Genomic DNA, 19,487 nt, shown 5'->3' with positions numbered 1-19,487 from the left:
GGTGGGTATTGAGCTGAGGCTCTGGGATTAAATTTAAAAAAACACGAAGAGGAAAGTGAAAGCTAGCCCAGCCGGAGACAGTCTTGATTTCCCTCCGTCAGGACAGGGAAAGTACAGGGTGATAAACTGCCCCTGGCTAAGGCACAGAGGAGCATTACCAGGGGATACCTTGAGCATCAGCCTGGCTGCGCCCTGTGTTCACTGACTCAGATAACGTCTGTCTCTCTCTCTCTCTTTCACAAACACACACTCTCCCTTTCTGTCACTCTTTCTCTCTCTCTCACACACACACACACTCTCTCCCTTGCTCTTTCACACACACACACTTTCTTTTGCTCTCTCTCCCTCTCTCTTTTGCTCTCTCTCCCCCCTCTCTTTCTCCCTGTCTCTCTCTATTTTGCTTTCTCTCCCTCTCTCTTTCTCCCTGTCTCTCTCTTTTGCTTTTTTCTCCCTCCCCCACTCCCCCCTCCCCCCTTTTTCCTCTGTTGTTCCAGCTGCTTTTGGAAAACAGCACCCAGAGGGGGGAGTTCTCTCCAATGATTGTCTCATCCATTCAAACAGGGCTTGAGTAACGGGAGCCTCTCTCTCTCTCTCTCCTTCTCCCTCCCGCTCGCCCTCCGTTGGCCATGCTCTCCCCCTCCCTCTCTATTCCTCTCTTTGCCTCTCCCTCCCTCCCTCTCTCCCTCCCTCCCTCTCTTGTCCCCTGCCTCCTCTCCTCCTCCTGTGACTGCTCACACCTGCCTCGTCTTCTGTACACTTTTTTTTTTTTTCCAGCACAATTACCCCTCGGCCTCCTGAGCGCACACTGCAAACATTTCCCCTTCTGGATTTTGGGAGACAAACACGCAGAAGCACCTTGCTAAAAAGAACACAGGTAAGATTTCTTCTCTTTGCAGGACTTGTCTTGGAAGCTTAGAAAACACCTGATACGCTCAGAAGTGAAGGAATACATGCAACTTTGTAGAGAGATAAGGATAAAAGAGATGCAGACAGTGTCACTAAAAAACAGAACCTGATATCTTTGCTTAATTTCCTTAATAGAAACACGAATTTGAGCAGTGCTGCTCTGCTGTGAAGATTTTTTTAAATCGCCAAAGTCTCGTGTCAGAAAATGCGCTGTTGGGTCTAAAGTTTGTGATGATAGACACACAGAAACGCTGATAGCACCCTTTTCATAAGAATGTTTGGTGCTAGGCAGGATTGGATCTTTCTCTCTGACAGTGTGCTTAATGATAGAGTGCTTTTTACTGATAGCGTGTACAGTTTGTATGGTTCACTGCAGCACCCTGAAGTATCCTTTCCTTCCAGTACCTGGTAGACTGTATTAACTCTACCCAGTTTCGTGCGCTGTTTGTGTGGGTGGATGGCGAAAAACACGTGCGTGTTTGTGCGTCTGGAGTTTTCCTTGTGCACACATGCGTGTGTGTTAATAAGTCAATGCTGTGCGTGTGTGTGTGTGTGTGCGTGTGTGTGTGCATGTGTGTGCATATGTGCGTGTATGTGTGTGCATGTATGTATGTGTGTGAGTGTGTGTGTGTGCGTGCATGTATGTATGTGTGTGGGTGTGTGTGTGTGTGCGTGCATGTATGTATGTGTGTGTGCGTGTGTGCGTGTGTGCATGTATGTGCGTGTGCCTGTGCTGCTGGCATGTATGCACTCTCTGAGTGTGCCTGTGTGCTGTGCTTGCACACGCATCTGTCCAGCAGGTCTGTCTCCCAGCAGGGTCATTTTTTGTTATAGGAGAACTCAGCTAAACACATCCAGACCTGACCTGGAATGTGCATCTGCTAAATGTACAGTATGTGAGGCGGTTGCTCTTATTTATCCCACATTTTGATATATACGAGTGACTTTGGTGTCGCCGTGTCTCACTGTGTTAGCTCGCTAGTCTGTGTACTTTTGCGGAGGCGACTGTTGTTCCCAGTGCTTTCAAAGGAGACATTTCCCCACGCACAGTAAAATGTCCAGTGTTACTTCAACCCTAACACAGTACATATGTGTCCAAATAGGGACCATATGTACTCGGCTGGAGTTGATTTAACACTGACCATTTTATGTGTGTGGATCAATGAAAAGATGAGATTGCAGAGGTTGGGTGGGGGGTGTGTGGGTGGGGGGGGGGGGGGGGGGCTTAACTTGTAAAATATTGTAAGTTCTTCTCTCTGCCTGACTGGCAAAGCCTTCAAGTTTATGGGAGCATTTTTTTCCCCTATGTAAGTCTTGGCATTTAAACAACCCAGAAAGAAAAAGAAAAAACCCAAGAAAAACAAGGATTTCTCTGTTCTTTATCATCTTCTGTAATTACTGTTGTTCGTGCGACTCCACCATTTAAAAAAAAAAGAAATAAAAAAAAACGATTTGGCATCAGGAGGGCATCTGGAAATGAAATGAGCGGATTTGGGCTTGGAGGTCCGAGTGCAGACAGTAGAGAGGGTATCTGTCCCAGTAATGGCGGGTTCTGCTGGGAGCCGCTCGGCCCGCTACAGCCCCTGGTTTCGGACGGCCTTGCTCCCTGCTTCTCCGTTTGACGGCGGCAGAGTTGAAACGCTCCTCCTGGGGGCAAACCCAAAATCCAAAAAAGGGAGGAGTACCTTTTTGAAGTACATGAAAAACCACATCTCCCGGGCCCTGTGTTCCAATAATCCTTTAATAACACTGCTTCCTGTTCACAGCGTGTCTGGCTGATGGTATCAGAGACCGACACAGCATGTAGGGGATCTCATGATGTTCACACAAAGTCACCGGCGTAGGACTGAGGAAAGGAGAAGGGCCTCAGCGTTGTGTTCGTGGATGAGAGGCCGAGGCCGTACTTAGAGATAGACACTTAAATTAGAATTTTGAGTTTCCGGGGGGCGGAGTCACACAGCTGTGAAAAATGACTTGCGTGGACATCTACAGTTCTTCCTTGCTAAAATAACAGAAAATTCCAGAGCCTAATGCCGTCGCAGGGTCATATCTGAGCCTCTCACTACATAGAGAGATTAGGAGAGAAGGATTGAATGAGTGAGAAGGGTATGCGAGAGAGAGAGAGAGAGAGAGAGAGAGAGAGATTGGCAAAGAAGAGTTGAGGTTTGTCCAAGCTCTAAGCTGCCAACAATGTGGCCCAGACTAGAGAAACATACTTTCTGGTGCAGAAGTAGTTTATTCATTCCATTCCATTTATTTATTTATTTTTAAAATAATGCAACAGTCCTTTGAGCATTTATGAAGACTTGTAAAATGAATGGAACGTTCAGTTTTAAAAGTGGGTCAGAGATTATTTGACTATCCAGGTGTCTGTAAATAATAAAACATTGTTCATAATTCTCCTTTCTGTAGAATGACAGGGAAATAGTGGATTATGGTTATTAACTCATCAAAGCTGTGCTCACCACAACTGTGGCTTCTCCTCTCTGACCCAAAAAGATGGAAAGCACAATACATGTAGGATCTCCTGCTGAGCATTATGTGATTTTGTACCCAGGGGACATTTCAAAAGACAAGAAAATGGATCATATGAAAAAAAAACAAAACTATTTGAAACCAGCACCCGGTTGTATTGAAGATCAAACAGTGGCTTGTTGGTGGGTTCAGAGACCTCTCACATGATGGTAATGCGGTTTGAATGTAAAGCAGTGTTGATGGTGGTCATATTCCACAGATGCCACATATTTTAAACATCCTGAAGCCTTGCAAATACCTGCACTGATTCATTACTGACAGACCCTCAGGCGGGGGGGCGGGGGTGTGGGGGGGCGGTGGGTGGGGGTTGCTTGGGTTGTGGAGTGGGGCACCCTGGGGCTGGGCAGTGAGAGTATGCACTTGCACGTGCTTATTCTCATTATCATGTGGGCATTGCTATGCTACATTAGCGGGTTTCACTAATGCTACCTTAGTGATTGTCCTGCTGACAATTCAGTGTTTAGAAATTCTTTTCACCCTGGTTTTTCCTCATTCTGCTAACCCACACAGGCAATGCAGAACCCGTACAGTGCATACAGTGCGTAAAAAGAAAAAGGGTTGGTGGGTGAAACGGTGTCTGGAAAAACGATGAGGTAAATAGGAAGAGAAACCGGGAGGAATGTTGTGGCCAGTTGGAGAATTCATAAGGAGGGGAAGCAATGACTCAGAGGGGAGCTAAAGACAGCATAATCTCATGATATAAGAACTGTCGGGAGATGAGTACAAGAGGGGAAAAATACAGCGAGAGAGAAAATCTGTTTTAAAAAAATACATTGGGGCTCCTGAGTAACACGTGTTCCTGATGCAGGGATATACTCTTTTGAGTCCTACAAAAAATAAGGGGGTGGGGAGGGGAAGGGGTGTGGCGGGTGTTGGGTGGCTTCATTCTGCAGGAGAGAAAGAAAGAATGAAACAAAAGAATAGAATAAAAAAAGAAAAGAATAAAAAAGAAAGAAATAACACAAATGGAATAAAACAGAGAGGGAGGTGGAGTAATCCTTCTTTTCCCATAATTATTTCGGATCTTAGGAGGGTATAATCTACAATCACTGCTCTCTGACCTTTTTAAAGCATAAATTATTTCTGTGAGACTGGAAATGGTGATTTAGGAGTTTGTTTTTTGTGTGTGTGTGTGTGGCCTTAATTGTCTGGGAATATGTGGTGTTAGCTGAAACAGAATGAATAGTTTGCCTACAGTACAGGATAATTCAGCGGTCATAATGACCTTGGAAGTGGTGAGGAGGATTCTCTGGTGAGAAAGACGATTCTCTGGCAGTTGGATTTCCTGTGCCAGTTGAGTTTCAAATCGAGTGATGATTGTTGTTAGTCTATTGCTTATAATCCATGTGGACAGCAGTCACAGATCTGGCAGAAGCTTGTTTTATCCGTGTTCCTTGTGACTGAGATAAATCATGAACGGTAGAATGATTGAAAACAGGATTCTCTTTCACTGGACAGAGGACACAGGGCAGTTTCAATCAGTTCCAGTTCCACAACTTCAGTGAACAAGATCAGTGCAGCGCCCAAGATGAGAGCACACCACACAGGGAACAGCACACATTATCAAACACAAGCCCAGACATGGGGAACAGCACACATTATCAAACCCAAACAGGACACTAGGAACAGCCCATTATTAAATGCAAACCGTACGCAGAGAACAGCACACATTCTCAAACTCAAGCCCTACACAGGGAACAGCACACATTATCAAACTCAAGCCCTACACAGGGAACAGCACACATTATCAAACTCAAGCCCTACATAAGGAACTGCTTGAAGGGAACATCACACATTACCAAACACAAACCCTACACAGGGAACATCACACATTACCAAACACAAGCCCTACACAGGGAACAGCACACATTACCAAACACAAGCCCTACACAGGGAACAGCACACATTACCAAACACAAACCATACACAGGGAACAGCACACATTATCAAACACAAGCCCTGCACAAGGACAGAAATGTATATTCATTAGCATGCATGCATCTCCCAGTTGCAATAGTTATAGTATCCAAAAATTTGTCAATCATCTTTCAATCACTCATTTCATTGAAATGTCCAATCATTTTTTGCAGAATATGCTGTTCTCTGTGTAAGAAATTACAAAAATAACCACATTTTCCAAAAGAAAAAACCTATATTATGTGCTCTGATAACAATATCTATCAGGATACAGCACTTAATGCTTTGGTTGCAGAAAAGAAATATGCATTTCCTGACCCATAGCTATCATCACGCAGCTGTGTGAGGCATTCTAATTATATAAAGCTGACTGCTAGGTTTGGTGAGAAGCCCTGTCATGCTGTGGCACGTTGAGCTGTTCAGAATCATCTTTGTTTGATTGTGCTCCAGCTGTTCATGCAAAGCCTTGCTTCATATGAACCACAATTAGTCCTCTTTCTCCTCCTGGCAGTACACTTATTCCATACTGTATCTCAGCTATCTTGTCTGCTGTTCTCTTGTGTGCCCCTTATTTTCCTTTTTATGCATGAAAAATAGCAATTCTGTTGCCTTTAAAATAATCATGGAGTCCCTGTACCAAGATAAGAGAGTCCACCCAATAGCATTGGCCCACACACCTGTGTAATTACACTTTCATGGCATTGATACTATGTGTTATATGTGCTTGCAGTTTTACACATTTATTAAAATAGATCATGCATTTGGAATTACAATTGTAACATAATACTGTAATGCAATGTGAGACTTTAGAATGGACTGCTCTGTCTCTGTACCGGCTGCCCTGCACTGTTCTCAGTGCTCAAATGGGACATCTCCCAGATTAAATGAGAAGTCAGCTGGCTTGCAAAGTTCTTGGCAATATTTTCCAACAACCTAAATTAACATCTGTGGCACGGCAGCCTGCTAAATTGCTATCACAACAGCAATTCTTCCATCCTTGTGTCAGTTCCAGAACAGCATGCTGACAGCCACCTAAATTGTAAGCTAGAAGTTACCTAGACAACATTATTTAAAAGAAATTAATGGTTTAGATATTTTACTAGGTTATATTTAAAATTGGAATCCTAGCTAGTTACTTTAGCTAAAAAGAGTGATTGAGCTAGAAGATGGGAACCACAAAAATGCAAGCTCTGCTTTCCTGTCAAAATATTAATGAGTGCTTTGCACAGTCAGAAACTACAGTACCAATCCAAATTCAAGGGAGAATCCATTGAAATGTACCCAACAGAAATAGTGAATAAACCTAGCCAAATACTTTTAGTTTTTTTTGCAAACTGCATTCATCTTGGGCCAAGGTAATTTTAGTGGTAGCCTCCCAGACTTTGAAGCATCACAGTCCAGGACAAGAAAATGATGATTCTAGAGCAGAATTATTAGAATTATTAAAAGATTATAATGGGTTCTAAAGGAAACAGGCTGCATAATATAAAAAAGAAGGCCAAGAAACTTGAAAAGTTTGCAACATGAGAAGTTTGTAGCGGTTGCAGACTGAGGCTGCATGGTTAGTAAAGTTTTTACATGGAGTAATAACCAAAGGAAACGGCCTGCTGTGTCCCCTAACTAGGCATGACATCTCCACTGCCCTTCTGCGACACCGAAGCCACATTATCAAGTGGCATCAACATAACATTAAGCGCAGGCCGGGGGATTTGTTCACGGGACTTTAAATTAGCAGACGGCAGCGCTGAGAACACAGACGAAACGCGGCGGAGGAAGCGTTCGGTTTCTGGGTCTCCGTCTGTCTCGGCTGAGCTATAATTCCCCGCGCGTTTTTCGGTCGGGGTTTTTGGAGCTGTAATTTTCTCTAAGGGTGCAGAAGAGGAGCCGCTCCGCAGCAAAGTCCTGCAGCCTGACGTGACCCGGAAAAGAGCGCGACGGTGTCGTTTACCCAGCAATCTCCCTGTCACCGAGGAGCCGGTGGCCATGCGCCACACCCTTGTTCTTAATCTGCTGGCCAGAGTGAGCTTCCGTCTGTGAAGGGAGGAGGTAGTGCCGAGTACGGCCTCCAACGGTTTCATAGGAGCATTGCTATAAAAAAAAAAACCCTAATTTGCCTTTCTGAAGCATTGCAGCCTGTGGTGAGCTCATGATAGGTCAAAGCAGCGTGAGGTAGCCTGATGATCTGTGGTCGCCTAGCGACACTGAACGTGGAGCTCTGAGGCCAGCCTTGCATACGTATCTTCTCTGAACTTCTGTCACATGGGACTTATTTCTGTCAATTGTTCAACAATTCAGGCATTACAAATTCCCCAAATTGGAGAAAACAGAGCCGGGTGTAATTTAATGGACCCTAGAAGGGGCGGTCATGATCCCTTGGACGACGTGATTCCTTCATACTGCTTTGCTTTGAGGTGCCAACCGCATATAGGATGGTCCAGTCTGGTCTTGGGAGGGCTGTCACTGAGGTGGATACTCAAGGCCCTGAGGGTCTGGTCACCTCTGGCTGCTCCTCATTTGGGCCAGCAGTGATTTATGACCTTAGAAATACATCTCTTATCCACTTTACATTAACACATTTCCATGCGTGTGTGGAGCTTGAAACTGTATTTTAAAGAGAGCTCCCATGTGATAGTTATCCTCCAGATCACTCTTTTTTGGGATGGACAATGCCAATGCATGTCATGACAGACCCTATATCCATCTATGCCTTTCTTTACAAATCCTTTCCGTTATAATAGCGCTAGTATTAGCCTTTTAAAAAAGCACTGTTGATGTTGATGTAGTAAAATTGCCCTGATAATTACTACCACGGCAACCTTTCGGGAAATTGGTATAAGCAAGCCGAAGACAATGCTAAAGGTTTTATGTATCAAAGCCCAGAAAAACATGGTTGTACTCTACCAACTAAATGCCTTTCCTGTACATGGATTGATTGATCAGTCACATGAAATTATGTGGTACCACTGATGACCAGATGCAGCTCAGCGTAAAGAGTCAGGAAGTAGAATGTTTAGTTCTGTGCGAAGTTGACCTTTGACCCCTGGCTCTCACTTCCAGGCCCCCCATCAGCAGCATGAAGTCGGCGTGTCTCGTCCTGCTCCTCGGCACGGCCTGCTGGGCCCTGCCCTTTCGTCAGTCGGGCTTCCTGGACTTCATGGTGGAGGACGAGGCGGGCTCGGGGCTGCCCGAGGAGACCGCGGAGCCGGCACCGCCCATGCTGCCAGTCCCAGAGGGACCCATGTGCCCCTTCAGGTGCCAGTGCCACCTGCGAGTCGTGCAGTGCTCCGACTTGGGTAAGGAATCACTAGCTCTTAAATCTTCATGCCTTCACGCAAAATTCTGATACCGTACCCTGGTTTATTTTTTTTTTTCCTTGGAAAAATCCAATCTGGCCATTGGTAGAACGAGACGGTGGCCATGAGAACCCGAAAAGGAGGTCGGCCAAAAAAAAAAAAAAAAAAAGAAAGAAAGCTGAAAAACAAACAGTCAGGAAAAATGACACATCTTAGTGATCTTGCTCATTTTGGGAAAAATAAATTAGCATTGGCCTTTAGTGAGCTTTTACCTTTCCAGTGCTAACCGAGGAGAAATGAGGTAAGTGGGGAAACTGACAGTCGCCGGCGGAGCAATGCTGCGGTTGCGCTCTGTGTATATTTGCGCTCGCTCGCTCGCTGCGGCGCGGTCGTCGCGAAGCCCTGCGACTCCCAGGCCGTGGTCCGAGAAGGAATGTGTGGACCGTGTGAGCGTAGCGACGCTAGCTGACGGCTAGCCATTCAGCCGGCGTGGCCAAGGGCCGAGCGCGCGCTAGACTCCGCGGTGTTTACGCGGTCGGTCCGCGGTGCCAGCGGAGAGCCTTTTCCCATCCTCGGCTTTTTCGGGTCGCACAAAGAACGGCACTGTGTGTTTGATCCGCCCAATCATCAACGGGCGAACTTTGCGAAAAAATGTCCTGTTTTTTTTTTTTGCCGCTCAAATATGCTGGGTGCTTTGTTTCCACAACGATGGGATTTTCTGAGCAAATCTCCGCTTTCATTTTCCTCCATGCTTTTTGGCAGTCATGTGGAAAGCTAAACAAATAAATTATGACATTATTTGGTTGGTTTTGGGAAACTGGAATCAGAATGATGCTTTTTTCCCCCTTTTTTCTGAACTTTCCTTGATGCCTGAGGGAAATATAAAGCTTTCCAAACAATTTAAAAAAATTTATTTATTTATTAAATTTATTATGCCTTGTGCAATCCGCCCTGAGAACAGTGTTCTTTGTTAAAATGCTGCACACTGTTGCTTTATCATCAATTAAAAAGGCATACTCAACATATATATTTTCCTATCAGAGTTATGTTGATTTTGTGTCATTGATGCTGTCGATTTTAATAGGATGACTAATAGAACAGACTGGTATATAGCCAACTGAATTATTGATTAATTGTGAGGATGTTGTGAAAAAGAGATTCTGTATGCAATGATCTCTGCTTGGGTGTTCAAGTAACTGATGTGTGCATGTGTGTGTGTGTATGTGTGTGAGAGAGAGAGAAAGAGAGAGAGAGAGTCAGTCTCTGGCATGCTCTCATTTGGCAAAGTGCATTGGATATATGGGGGAAGGCTTACACATAAAAAAAACAAGTGATTTACACCAAAGCTTCACTAGCTTAGTGATACACACCAAAGGCTATTGTTGCTTTGTGTCAGCACCTTGAGGATGAGAGTGACATATAATTTTCTCCCAGCATGTCCACATGCAGGCAGGCACAGGCGCTTTGAGAGAACACCTTTTTTTAGATGACCTCATTATCTCTGTTGAGTACTGGGCCATTAATGCTGCTTCCAAAGGACGTTCAGCGTTCTGCTTCACTGAACTCCACCGCACCCCCCCCCCCAAGGTGTTGCACACGTGATGGAAAATCACACATACTTACATACAATGACACATACTCCCACAGTGGACCTATTTTTAGATGTCTCAAGGATGATTACCCCGCACAAAAATAAATATCATTGCTCACTTTCTAAAATATTCCAAAAACACAATTGACGATCCAGGGTAAACTAGTAATTTGCACATTTTTGTCAGGACTGATTGAAATTGAGTATAATTAGAACACTATATTTGCAGCTCTACTTTCAGACTGGCCAAGAAGAATGTCCTGTGGAGCTTTTGAGCTCATGTTATTTCCCCCAGTGCATTGTGGGTAGCAGTTGCAGTTGCAGCAGCACCCATTATTCTGGGGTTACCACAAGAAAGGCTCATGCAAATGCATGGATGTATACTCTGTCAGAGTGATTTATGCATGCCTCATTAAGATCTCTTCCTCTTTTTTTTCATCCAACCTGAATCTGTCTTTCTTTGTTGGGTTGATTAAATTAAATGAAATTAAATCAAAAAGTGTTGAAGGCAATCCAAAGCATCTGAAACATATGCATTTGGACTGTGGATTTAAGTTTTATTTCCTCTTATCCATCTCGTCAGCATGTTAGTGCTGGTTTGATATTTTTAGTAAGACTGATCCTCAATAATATCCTGCATAAAATTTCATACACAGATGCACTGCAGCAGATGTCTCCTAAATCATAAATAGGGAAAAACAGCATGAAGAAACTGTACACAGTGCAGTACAGGGGGCCATGCCTGATGTTGAATCAGCCTGTACCCTCGCTTACCTTTGTGTGTCTTCCCTTTGCTTTCACTTATTCTTCTGCTAAATGTTTCAAACTCCACGTCAGCTTGTTGGCGCAACTATGTGGTTCGTCCCCATAATACTGTGAAACACTACAGACCACAAGCAGCTGTGTGGAGAACTGTGGAATTCTGAAAAAGAGGAGAGGGAGGACGCAATGTTCAGAGTACAGTATGTTCGTTCTGAAGCTTTTAAACGAAACTCTTCGTGGATCACCGGGTCGAGTGACATAACAATTTCTCTGGATTACCAAACTCAATTCATTTAAAATATCCAACCTAGTTAATTGTTTACTCATGTGCTTGCATAATTTTTTTTTATATATGGCGAGGAGGCGAATGAAAGCTGATGTTTGGTCACCCAATGTTCCATTTTCCTGGTGATGTTCAGCTCCACACCTTCCAGGAAATTTAGGAGCAGACAAATATTTTTCACCTAGACCCTTTACATGCATCATTATGCACAGTGGAGATCATGATGTTATGTTCAGCTACCCTTCTATTCAATCACGCATGTGCACGGGCCTAACGGGCACTAAGTGCTTTCCGTAGATGCATTGAAGCTCAGCTTCTGGACAGTAGGCTGCTAACACCGAAGACTGTAGTGATGTGTGGGGAAAACTGCAGCCACTGCAGCTGAATCTGTGTGCGTGGAACCCCTTGGGCCAGGATTACAGCTTCTAGATAGCGAAGTGAAAGAGGTGCCAGTGGCAGAATACGCTTTGAAAGCGAGTCTGTGCTTGTCGGGACACGGGCTTCCAAATACAATTTAGCATCTCAAAGGACATCTAAAAGGAAACGGTCTAAAAGGAAACAATGGGAATTTTTTTGTGCGTACCTGACAGGTAACACTTTTAAATTTTCTTTCTCTTCATATCTCTAGCCCTGAAAAATGTCCCAGAAAAAATTCCTGCAGACACCACGCTGCTTGACCTGCAGAACAACAAGATCAGCGAACTTCGAGAGAACGACTTCAAGACCCTGAAGGGCCTACATGTAAGAACCAAACTCCTCTCACTCCTAATCTCTTGGCTCATGGGATGATTTAATGTGCAACCAATATTGACAACAATATTGTAATGAAATTCTCTTCTCCATTTTTAAAATAATGGTAATTTCTGATCACGTAATGAAGAAATATGTTTCATATCCTCTCTGAAACTGAATGCTGAGTGAATGATAAATGAAAGTATTTGGTGAAAAGGCTGAAAGCTTTAGGGAGATGCCAGCAAAATACTGCCAAAAAATGTAATCCAGGCTCAAAAATTGTCAAAATAAAGAAACAAAAGATTTATGTTTTGAAAAATGAAACCATGCTAACAGTTGCATTCACAAAGATGAAAGTAACTGGAATACTTCAACCTCATATGTTCTTTATTTGTGATTTGAGTCTCCTGGAGGATGGATTTATTAGTGTTATGTAAAACATAGTTCTCAGATAGTCAATAAACAGACCAATATGGCAGCATGCAGTGCACTGTTGAGTAAACTGTCAAAAGCTGTTATTATCAACAGTCTGGATTTCATACAAACTCAAATTTTAACATTGAACAATATCCCAGCAGGCCTGTGTTAGAAACTGGAGGTAATCAGAGGAAACTGAGTGAGGTCAGAAATGTTTGGCAAGAGCCCCCCAGCACATAAATATTTCTGAATGGTTTGGGAAACGTTGCATGTCTTCCTTTAGAAAGATAACCTCTTGATTACTTTTCAGATTTATACATTTTATTAAACTAAATTCTGTAATGGAGTGTCTCTCCATGTATATATTATATATATATATAATATAATAACAGTTTTATTTGATAAAAAAAAGAAAAGTTCTCACATATTTTCCCCTTCCTCAAAATAAAAACATATAACGATATACAAAATATTAAAACTACATGTGTGAGTGCATTTTTATGCAACATTATATATCTGACAAATAAAAAATATATAAAAACATGTGATTGATGAACTCTGTCAATTAAAAAAACAAAAAAAAAACAGCCTTGATGAAGCTAGCTCTGTCTTGGTGACTTCAAAAAGAAAAATCAGTTGTGATACAGCACAGCACATGTAAATGTACAGAGCTCCACACCTCTGTAAAACATTTAGTTTTATTTCTGTGCCATTTTGAGCAGGTGCCCTGCGTTACCCTTTCCTGCTGGCCCATACCTGTCTAGATGATAAGATTTCAAATCATCTGGGGATATGTCAGTGCCCCCAGAGGTACTTAGGCTGCAAAACTATAATTAGTTTCAACTTGCTGGGTACCCTGGGGGATGAAGGCTAAAAAACTCTATTTTTATAGGGGTAATTCAGGTAACGCTCCTTCTACACTACGCAACACTTTTATCGCAGATCTTGGCACTAGTGAACAGTTACACATTAAATTAAAAGTCAAACATTCCATTAATTTTGAAAATGTTACAAGCAATTACAGGACAATTACAGAAAAATTACAACATTTCATAGATGTAGATAACAGACTTCATGCCCCACAAAAAAAATTCACAGTTACACAGTTTTCATTCTGGATTACAGTATAGTGTGCTTATCTGACTAAAACCCATTTATCATCCTTGAAGTTTAGTTTATTAAATAAATGCATGTTTGCACTGTGTGGCTAATGTGTGGGGAATGTTCCAGTTTAAAATGACCCAACCATCAATCACTGAGGTGGGTGGTCCAACATTAACAAACAAAAACATTATTTACCAGTAAAGCACTGAGATCACCGGATGACCAGTGTTGTGCAATATGAGTAAGTAGACGTTTTGTTTTTCTTTCCTGAAGGCCTTGATCCTCGTGAACAACGTAATCACCACCATCCATCCCAAAGCCTTCATGCCTCTGGGCAAGCTGCAGAGACTCTACCTCTCCAAGAACCTGCTGAAGGACATGCCACCAAACATGCCCAAGAGCCTGCAGGAGCTGCGCATCCACGAGAACGAGATCTCCAAGATCAAGAAGTCCGCCTTCGAGGGCATGACCCACGTCATAGTCATGGGTACGTGTTCATGACATCTGGGTTACCTCCGCAAGATTGCCAAGATCCGGAAATGTGTGCCTTTCAAGGGCATGGTCTGTAATCAAGCATCTAATCTCTTTGAGTTGATCACAAAATTCTGATTGTTCGGTAGTAGTGAGAATATCTTCTCTCACACCCACATTCACTGCCCAGTGGGCTGCACTGAAACCTGTTTGGCCCAAAAAATAAGATCTGTTGATACTGCTGAGTGTCATGGATTTGCTCTCCAGAGATCATATTTGTACATGAACCCGTTTCACAGCACAGGAACTTTACCAGCCCTCATCCAATGGGTGGCAGCTAACATATATATATAAGTTCAAACAATACTCCACTCGCAATCAAAAACGTTCTCCTTCATCATCTACACGCTTTTAGAAAATGTAAGTAACTGCAAGAGCTACCAAGAGCAAACAAACAGTGCCTCTATGAGAGCTGGAGGTTGTCCACCTCTCTGCTTCTTTGGTCTCTGGAACCAAATCCGCATGACGACGTCACTGTCAATCATCTGTCACTGTGAAACAGAATAAAATGTATACATACATAGACATCCAACACCCTGACCAGGATTTACTGCAGCAGATTCACTGTTTTCCTTTGTCTCTGATGTGCCCCCTGAATTAGAACTGGGATCAAACCCTCTGACGAGTTCTGGGATTGACAGCGAGGCCTTTGCCGATCTGAAACAGGTCTCTTACATCCGGATTGCTGACACCGGCCTTACCGAGATCCCCAAAGGTACGCAACTATCTCTTCACACCTTCTTTCACTGGGTTAAATATTCTGTATGCTGTGTGTTCTGGAATGCAAAAAAATTGAGAAATTAGCCAATGAGAAGGAGACTAGGTGGAAGCTTGGGTGACTTGTGCTGCTTAATTGGTTTAAAGAACCAATAGGACGCAGACGCCATTGAAGGCTTGGGGGTGCGTGCCCGATGTGTTATAACTGTGAGGAAAAATCGCAACCGTGTGATCAAAGAGGAAAGCATTAAAGGGTTTTTTATGTAACGGCTGTTCCTCTTGCTATGTGTACCAGGCCTTCCCAGCTCCATGTCTGAACTCCATCTGGATGGGAACAAGATCACCAAAGTCCAGGCAGAGAGCCTCAAGGGTCTGAAAAGCCTGGCCAAGTAATGATTCCCTCTTATTTCAGTTGTATGACTAACAAGGCCGTCTGGGCCAACAACTGGCTCTTCTCTAGAGTAAATAGATGATCTTTCCCCTTCTCGCGTGGGGAAAAAAAAAAACCTTTTTCTGATTGTTAATGCAGAATTAGAGACAGCAGAGACACATCACTGCAAACTAGGCACAGAACACCACACAATGAAAGCAAGATAGTCAAAAACATTGTCCTACAGCAATGTTTATGACTAATAAAACACCTTCTGGGCTTATCAAAGTCATTGAATCACTGGGAATTTGGATGTCATACAGCACATGTGCTATGGAAAAGTACCAGTTAATTGGTGCTTGTTAACTTACCACCCCATTGGCTCTTGACACTATATCATGTTCCCTCATTGGTTCCTGTGTCACATTACATTCTGCGTTTTTTTGATTGTGAAGGACGTTGCGCACGTCTCACAAGCTGATGTACTGTCCCCTCCCCTCAGGTTGGGTCTGAGCCACAACGAGATCAGCGTGGTGGAGAACGGAACCATGGCCATGGTGCCACACCTGCGTGAGCTGCACCTGGACAACAACGCTCTGACCAGCGTACCCTCGGGCCTGCCTGACCACAAATACATCCAGGTGAGGTCTACTGCCAATGAAGAAACGAAGGCCATTCGGGCTGTTGAAGCCAGATTAATCATTACTAGACAAGTCTCAGCATTACCTGCAATCCCTGCCTGTTCCCCATTTGATGAGCAGTGTGGCATATATGCACAAGTGTTGTCTTGTATAGTTGTATCGAAGTAGCCTCACTATTTGAGACACAAATAAATAAATAAAATTGTATTTTATGAGAAACACTATAAAATATGCCCAAAATAAACAGCAAATTTAACAGCACTCAATTTATGAAGCAATCGTAGGATAATAGCTAATTCAATAGATTTCAACAGATGGTTGTCTTGTGTATAAAACGGTTTGCTGATCAACTTCTGTCTGCCGTTGCAGGTTATCTATCTCCATAGCAACAAGATTGCTGCGGTAGGAACTGAGGACTTCTGCCCCCCTGGTTTCAACACCAAAAAGGCCATGTACTCAGGGATCAGCCTGTTCAGCAACCCCGTACCCTACTGGGAGATTCAGCCAATCACTTTCCGTTGTGTCTTTGACCGCTCCGCCATCCAGCTCGGAAACTACCGGAAGAAGTAGATAGTTAGTGGCTGAAGACCATTTCCTATGACTGTGCTGCCCCCTCTTCCCCCCCCCCCCCCCCAACCCCGCCCCCCGCCCCCTCGCCCCCCAGAGTCTTTGTACTGCACACCCCATAAAGCAATAACTAGAAAGACAGATCCAACTCCATATTTTTTACACAATCCTGAAAATCACAGCAACTCACAAAACACATAACTGACATCTTTTGGCTAGTCTGGGTCAGTCCTTACAGTAGAAAACTACAATCCCCAATGGTATCCAAGTGTACGGTTGTACATGTTCACATCACACTTTAGTGGAATCTAGGGTGGTGCGGAAGAAGATAATGGAAAAGACAACAGCAGGAGATTTCAAGAAAAAAAGAAATATTTCAAAAATGTAAAAATTAACACTTAAAGGTAATGAACAGCAACATTTTGCCCTATAACTCCCACATTGGTCAGACAAAAACTGGAAAATGATGAAAACATTTTAGCTATGCTGAGTCTCTAGGGCCTAAGTGCCTAATCATATTAACTATCCCTCTGATAATTTCATCAGCTGGCCTGCAGAGCGGGCAGCAAAGGGTTAACTTGCATCTCATCAACAATATCAACGGCAAGAACTGGTGTACAAGAATGTACTAGAATATCATGTATTTAGAGGTAGTGTTCAAAGTGTACTACGGGGATAGGAGTACACCCTGACATGTACCATTTTCTTTTCGTATTGTAGTTAGTTGAAGTAGAAAAAGTAGTTTTTATTCTGCCAAATTTCTATATCTTCTGCTTGCTTTACATGATTCTCGAAAAAAATAAGAAAAGTTTTTGTACTCCCCTGTGTTTAAACATTTCAAATGTTTTATTTTTTATAATATGCTGAACAACTCCAAATCATCAATGTATTGTAACGAGCAGTTGAAAATAAAACCAGGGCAAGCAGATAGAATAAGCTGCGTACATTTTCACGAAAGGTCTTTCACACAGACCTGTTCTCATACATTCGCTTTTCGACCGACCTTGGATTATGGATTGCAGTGTTTGTGATTTGTTGTTTGTTTATTTGTTTGATATCTTTAAGTTTGAAGACTGAGGGAAGCTGGCTGCAGGATGATCACGCCCACCATGCTGATGTTAGTTTGAATGTTCTGTGTATAGATGCTGTATATACAGGCTGTATAATACCTTTTTATTGTTTTCAAGCATTTCTTGCAGTAGTTCAGACTGAACCTATCAGTGACTTAGGTGAATCTCTCGATCAGGGACTCTGCCCGAGGTGTCACTAACCTGATAAAAGTCAGATAATAAAAAAGAAAAAAATGCAAAATAAATTATTGCATTCCACATGAGGATTGATTCTCTACACCCAGTCAGACACAACTACTTGCATCTATGATTAATTGCCCCACCACTAGAAGGTTCAACAGCATCATCTTCACAGAAGAAGGCAGACATCGGCAAGCGAACACTTTATACTGTGCTCCATGACACTTTATGAACACTGGCACATGCCCATAAAACTGAGAAAGAGACCCAACAATTAACGACAATATATTGCATTTTCCAAATATTTTCGGAACCCTAGTGTTTTGTCATCTCAGGCTAAATTTTATTTCTGAATTTACGACTTGTGACTCAGTTGACTCACACACAGAGGGGTTGTCTTCCCCGTGTGACGACTGAAATTAACGAGGAACGTGAGGACAGCCAGTGCCTTGTGGTATTAATCTTCAGTACTTTGAAAATATCTTCTGTTTTTTTAAAAAAAAATAGTTGTCTTTCTGTTTGAATTTGTGTATATTTCACCTCAGTGTCTTTATAGTGTGATAAGTAACTGACAGGAGAAAAGAGCATTTCTCCAGTGAATAGAGAAATTTTAGCAGATGTCCAGACTTGAGGCCAGAACATAACCCTGAGGTCTGCATCCAATATGCCAGAACAGAGGCAAAAAGAACATCTGAGAGCATTCAGTAGGCACATAAAACATTAACCATAGATCATGCTTTGAGTTTTGTGCACATAAAAAGATTGTAATAAAACTACATATAACCATTTTGTATAAAATTTATAACTTAAAATTGGATAATATTCTATTCCGGTTGTGGTAGTCTTTCCTTTCTGATATTAAAATATATAGCGATTACATGAATGGACGTGTGGGTAAAGTGATTGATTCTACGCTATCAAGGCTCAAAGTCTTTCATGTTTTGACAGCATTAGGGTGAAAGTATCTGAACCCTTTTCATGTTTCTTATCTTCTCCCTCAGACATCATAAGAAGACAGATCATCTAACTGAAATTTACAGAGTATCATTTACATTTGGGAATCATCTGTACTTATGTAATAATTTATACAACATCTATGAAAACTATATATTTATATATACTTATGCATATGTTTGTACGTGTAAAGATCAAGATAGAATAAGGAATGTAGTTTATGAAAAATTAGTGGAAATATTTGTAGTGTGGCCTGTGCTGTATTTGCGAGCTTGCATTTATGTATGGCAAATATAAAGTACCTAGATACAAATACAAAATGTAGAGGGTTTGGTTGGCTTTACCAAGGAATGATATGGGAGTATTGTTTGAGAATTTTACTGAGGTTAACATCCGAATAAATTCAATAAAGAATTTTTAGAGTCCATAAAAATCATTTTAAAAAATTATCAGAAGAGTTCATCCCAGCACAACAATTTAGGTAAGGTTGCAACTTCTAGTGCATGGTAAGCCAATAGGCGCCAGGTTATGGTCCTTATGGTCTCTCATTTGTGAATACAAAATGTGCTGGAATCTATCCAACTGGGAAGCTCTTGCCTGAAAGAGTACTTAGGTATCTGAGCTCTGATATGAGAACCAAGAGCTGAGAGAACCAATACCCGTAGAAGGCCATGTCATACTCTATGTGAACTGCCTCTTATGTGCACAGCAATATGCTCAGTTCTCTCTCACTCTCTCTCTATCTGTCTCTCTCTCTCTTCTTTCTTCTTTCTCGTTCTCTTCTTTCTTCTTTCTCTCTCTCTCTCTGGCACCCCCTTGTGGAAGCCACTCTTCTGCCTGTGCTTCTCCACCATTTTTCACCATCCAAACCACTTCTCTCATTTGCTTGTGTGTTCACTTTTGTCTTGTTCCATTTA

General features: G+C 42.5%; 1 protein-coding gene across 1 annotated transcript; it reads left to right on the top strand.

Annotated features, from left to right (window-relative positions):
* Nucleotides 1–564: 564 nt before the first annotated feature.
* Nucleotides 565–18,499, top strand: dcn (decorin). Its single transcript, XM_064342671.1, has 8 exons — nt 565–874; nt 8,416–8,651; nt 11,916–12,028; nt 13,814–14,027; nt 14,673–14,786; nt 15,084–15,177; nt 15,661–15,799; nt 16,169–18,499. The coding sequence occupies exons 2-8, from the start codon at nt 8,432–8,434 to the stop codon at nt 16,367–16,369; spliced, it is 1,095 nt and encodes a 364-aa protein (XP_064198741.1). The 5' UTR covers nt 565–874; nt 8,416–8,431; the 3' UTR covers nt 16,370–18,499.
* Nucleotides 18,500–19,487: the final 988 nt, after the last annotated feature.

This window comes from Anguilla rostrata, chromosome 7, assembly GCF_018555375.3.
Source record: "Anguilla rostrata isolate EN2019 chromosome 7, ASM1855537v3, whole genome shotgun sequence".
NCBI lineage: Eukaryota > Metazoa > Chordata > Actinopteri > Anguilliformes > Anguillidae > Anguilla > Anguilla rostrata.
The sequence above is the reverse complement of the archived record's forward strand: the minus strand, read 5'-3'. Positions and strand labels throughout refer to the sequence as shown.

Coding starts and splice junctions, on each gene's coding strand:
- dcn (XM_064342671.1), top strand. CDS start 8,432: ATGAAGTCGGCGTGTCTCGTCCTGCTCCTCGGCACGGCCTGCTGGGCC. Junction 14,787..15,083: donor CCTTACCGAGATCCCCAAAG/GTACGCAACTAT, acceptor TATGTGTACCAG/GCCTTCCCAGCTCCATGTCT. Junction 15,178..15,660: donor GGTCTGAAAAGCCTGGCCAA/GTAATGATTCCC, acceptor CCCTCCCCTCAG/GTTGGGTCTGAGCCACAACG.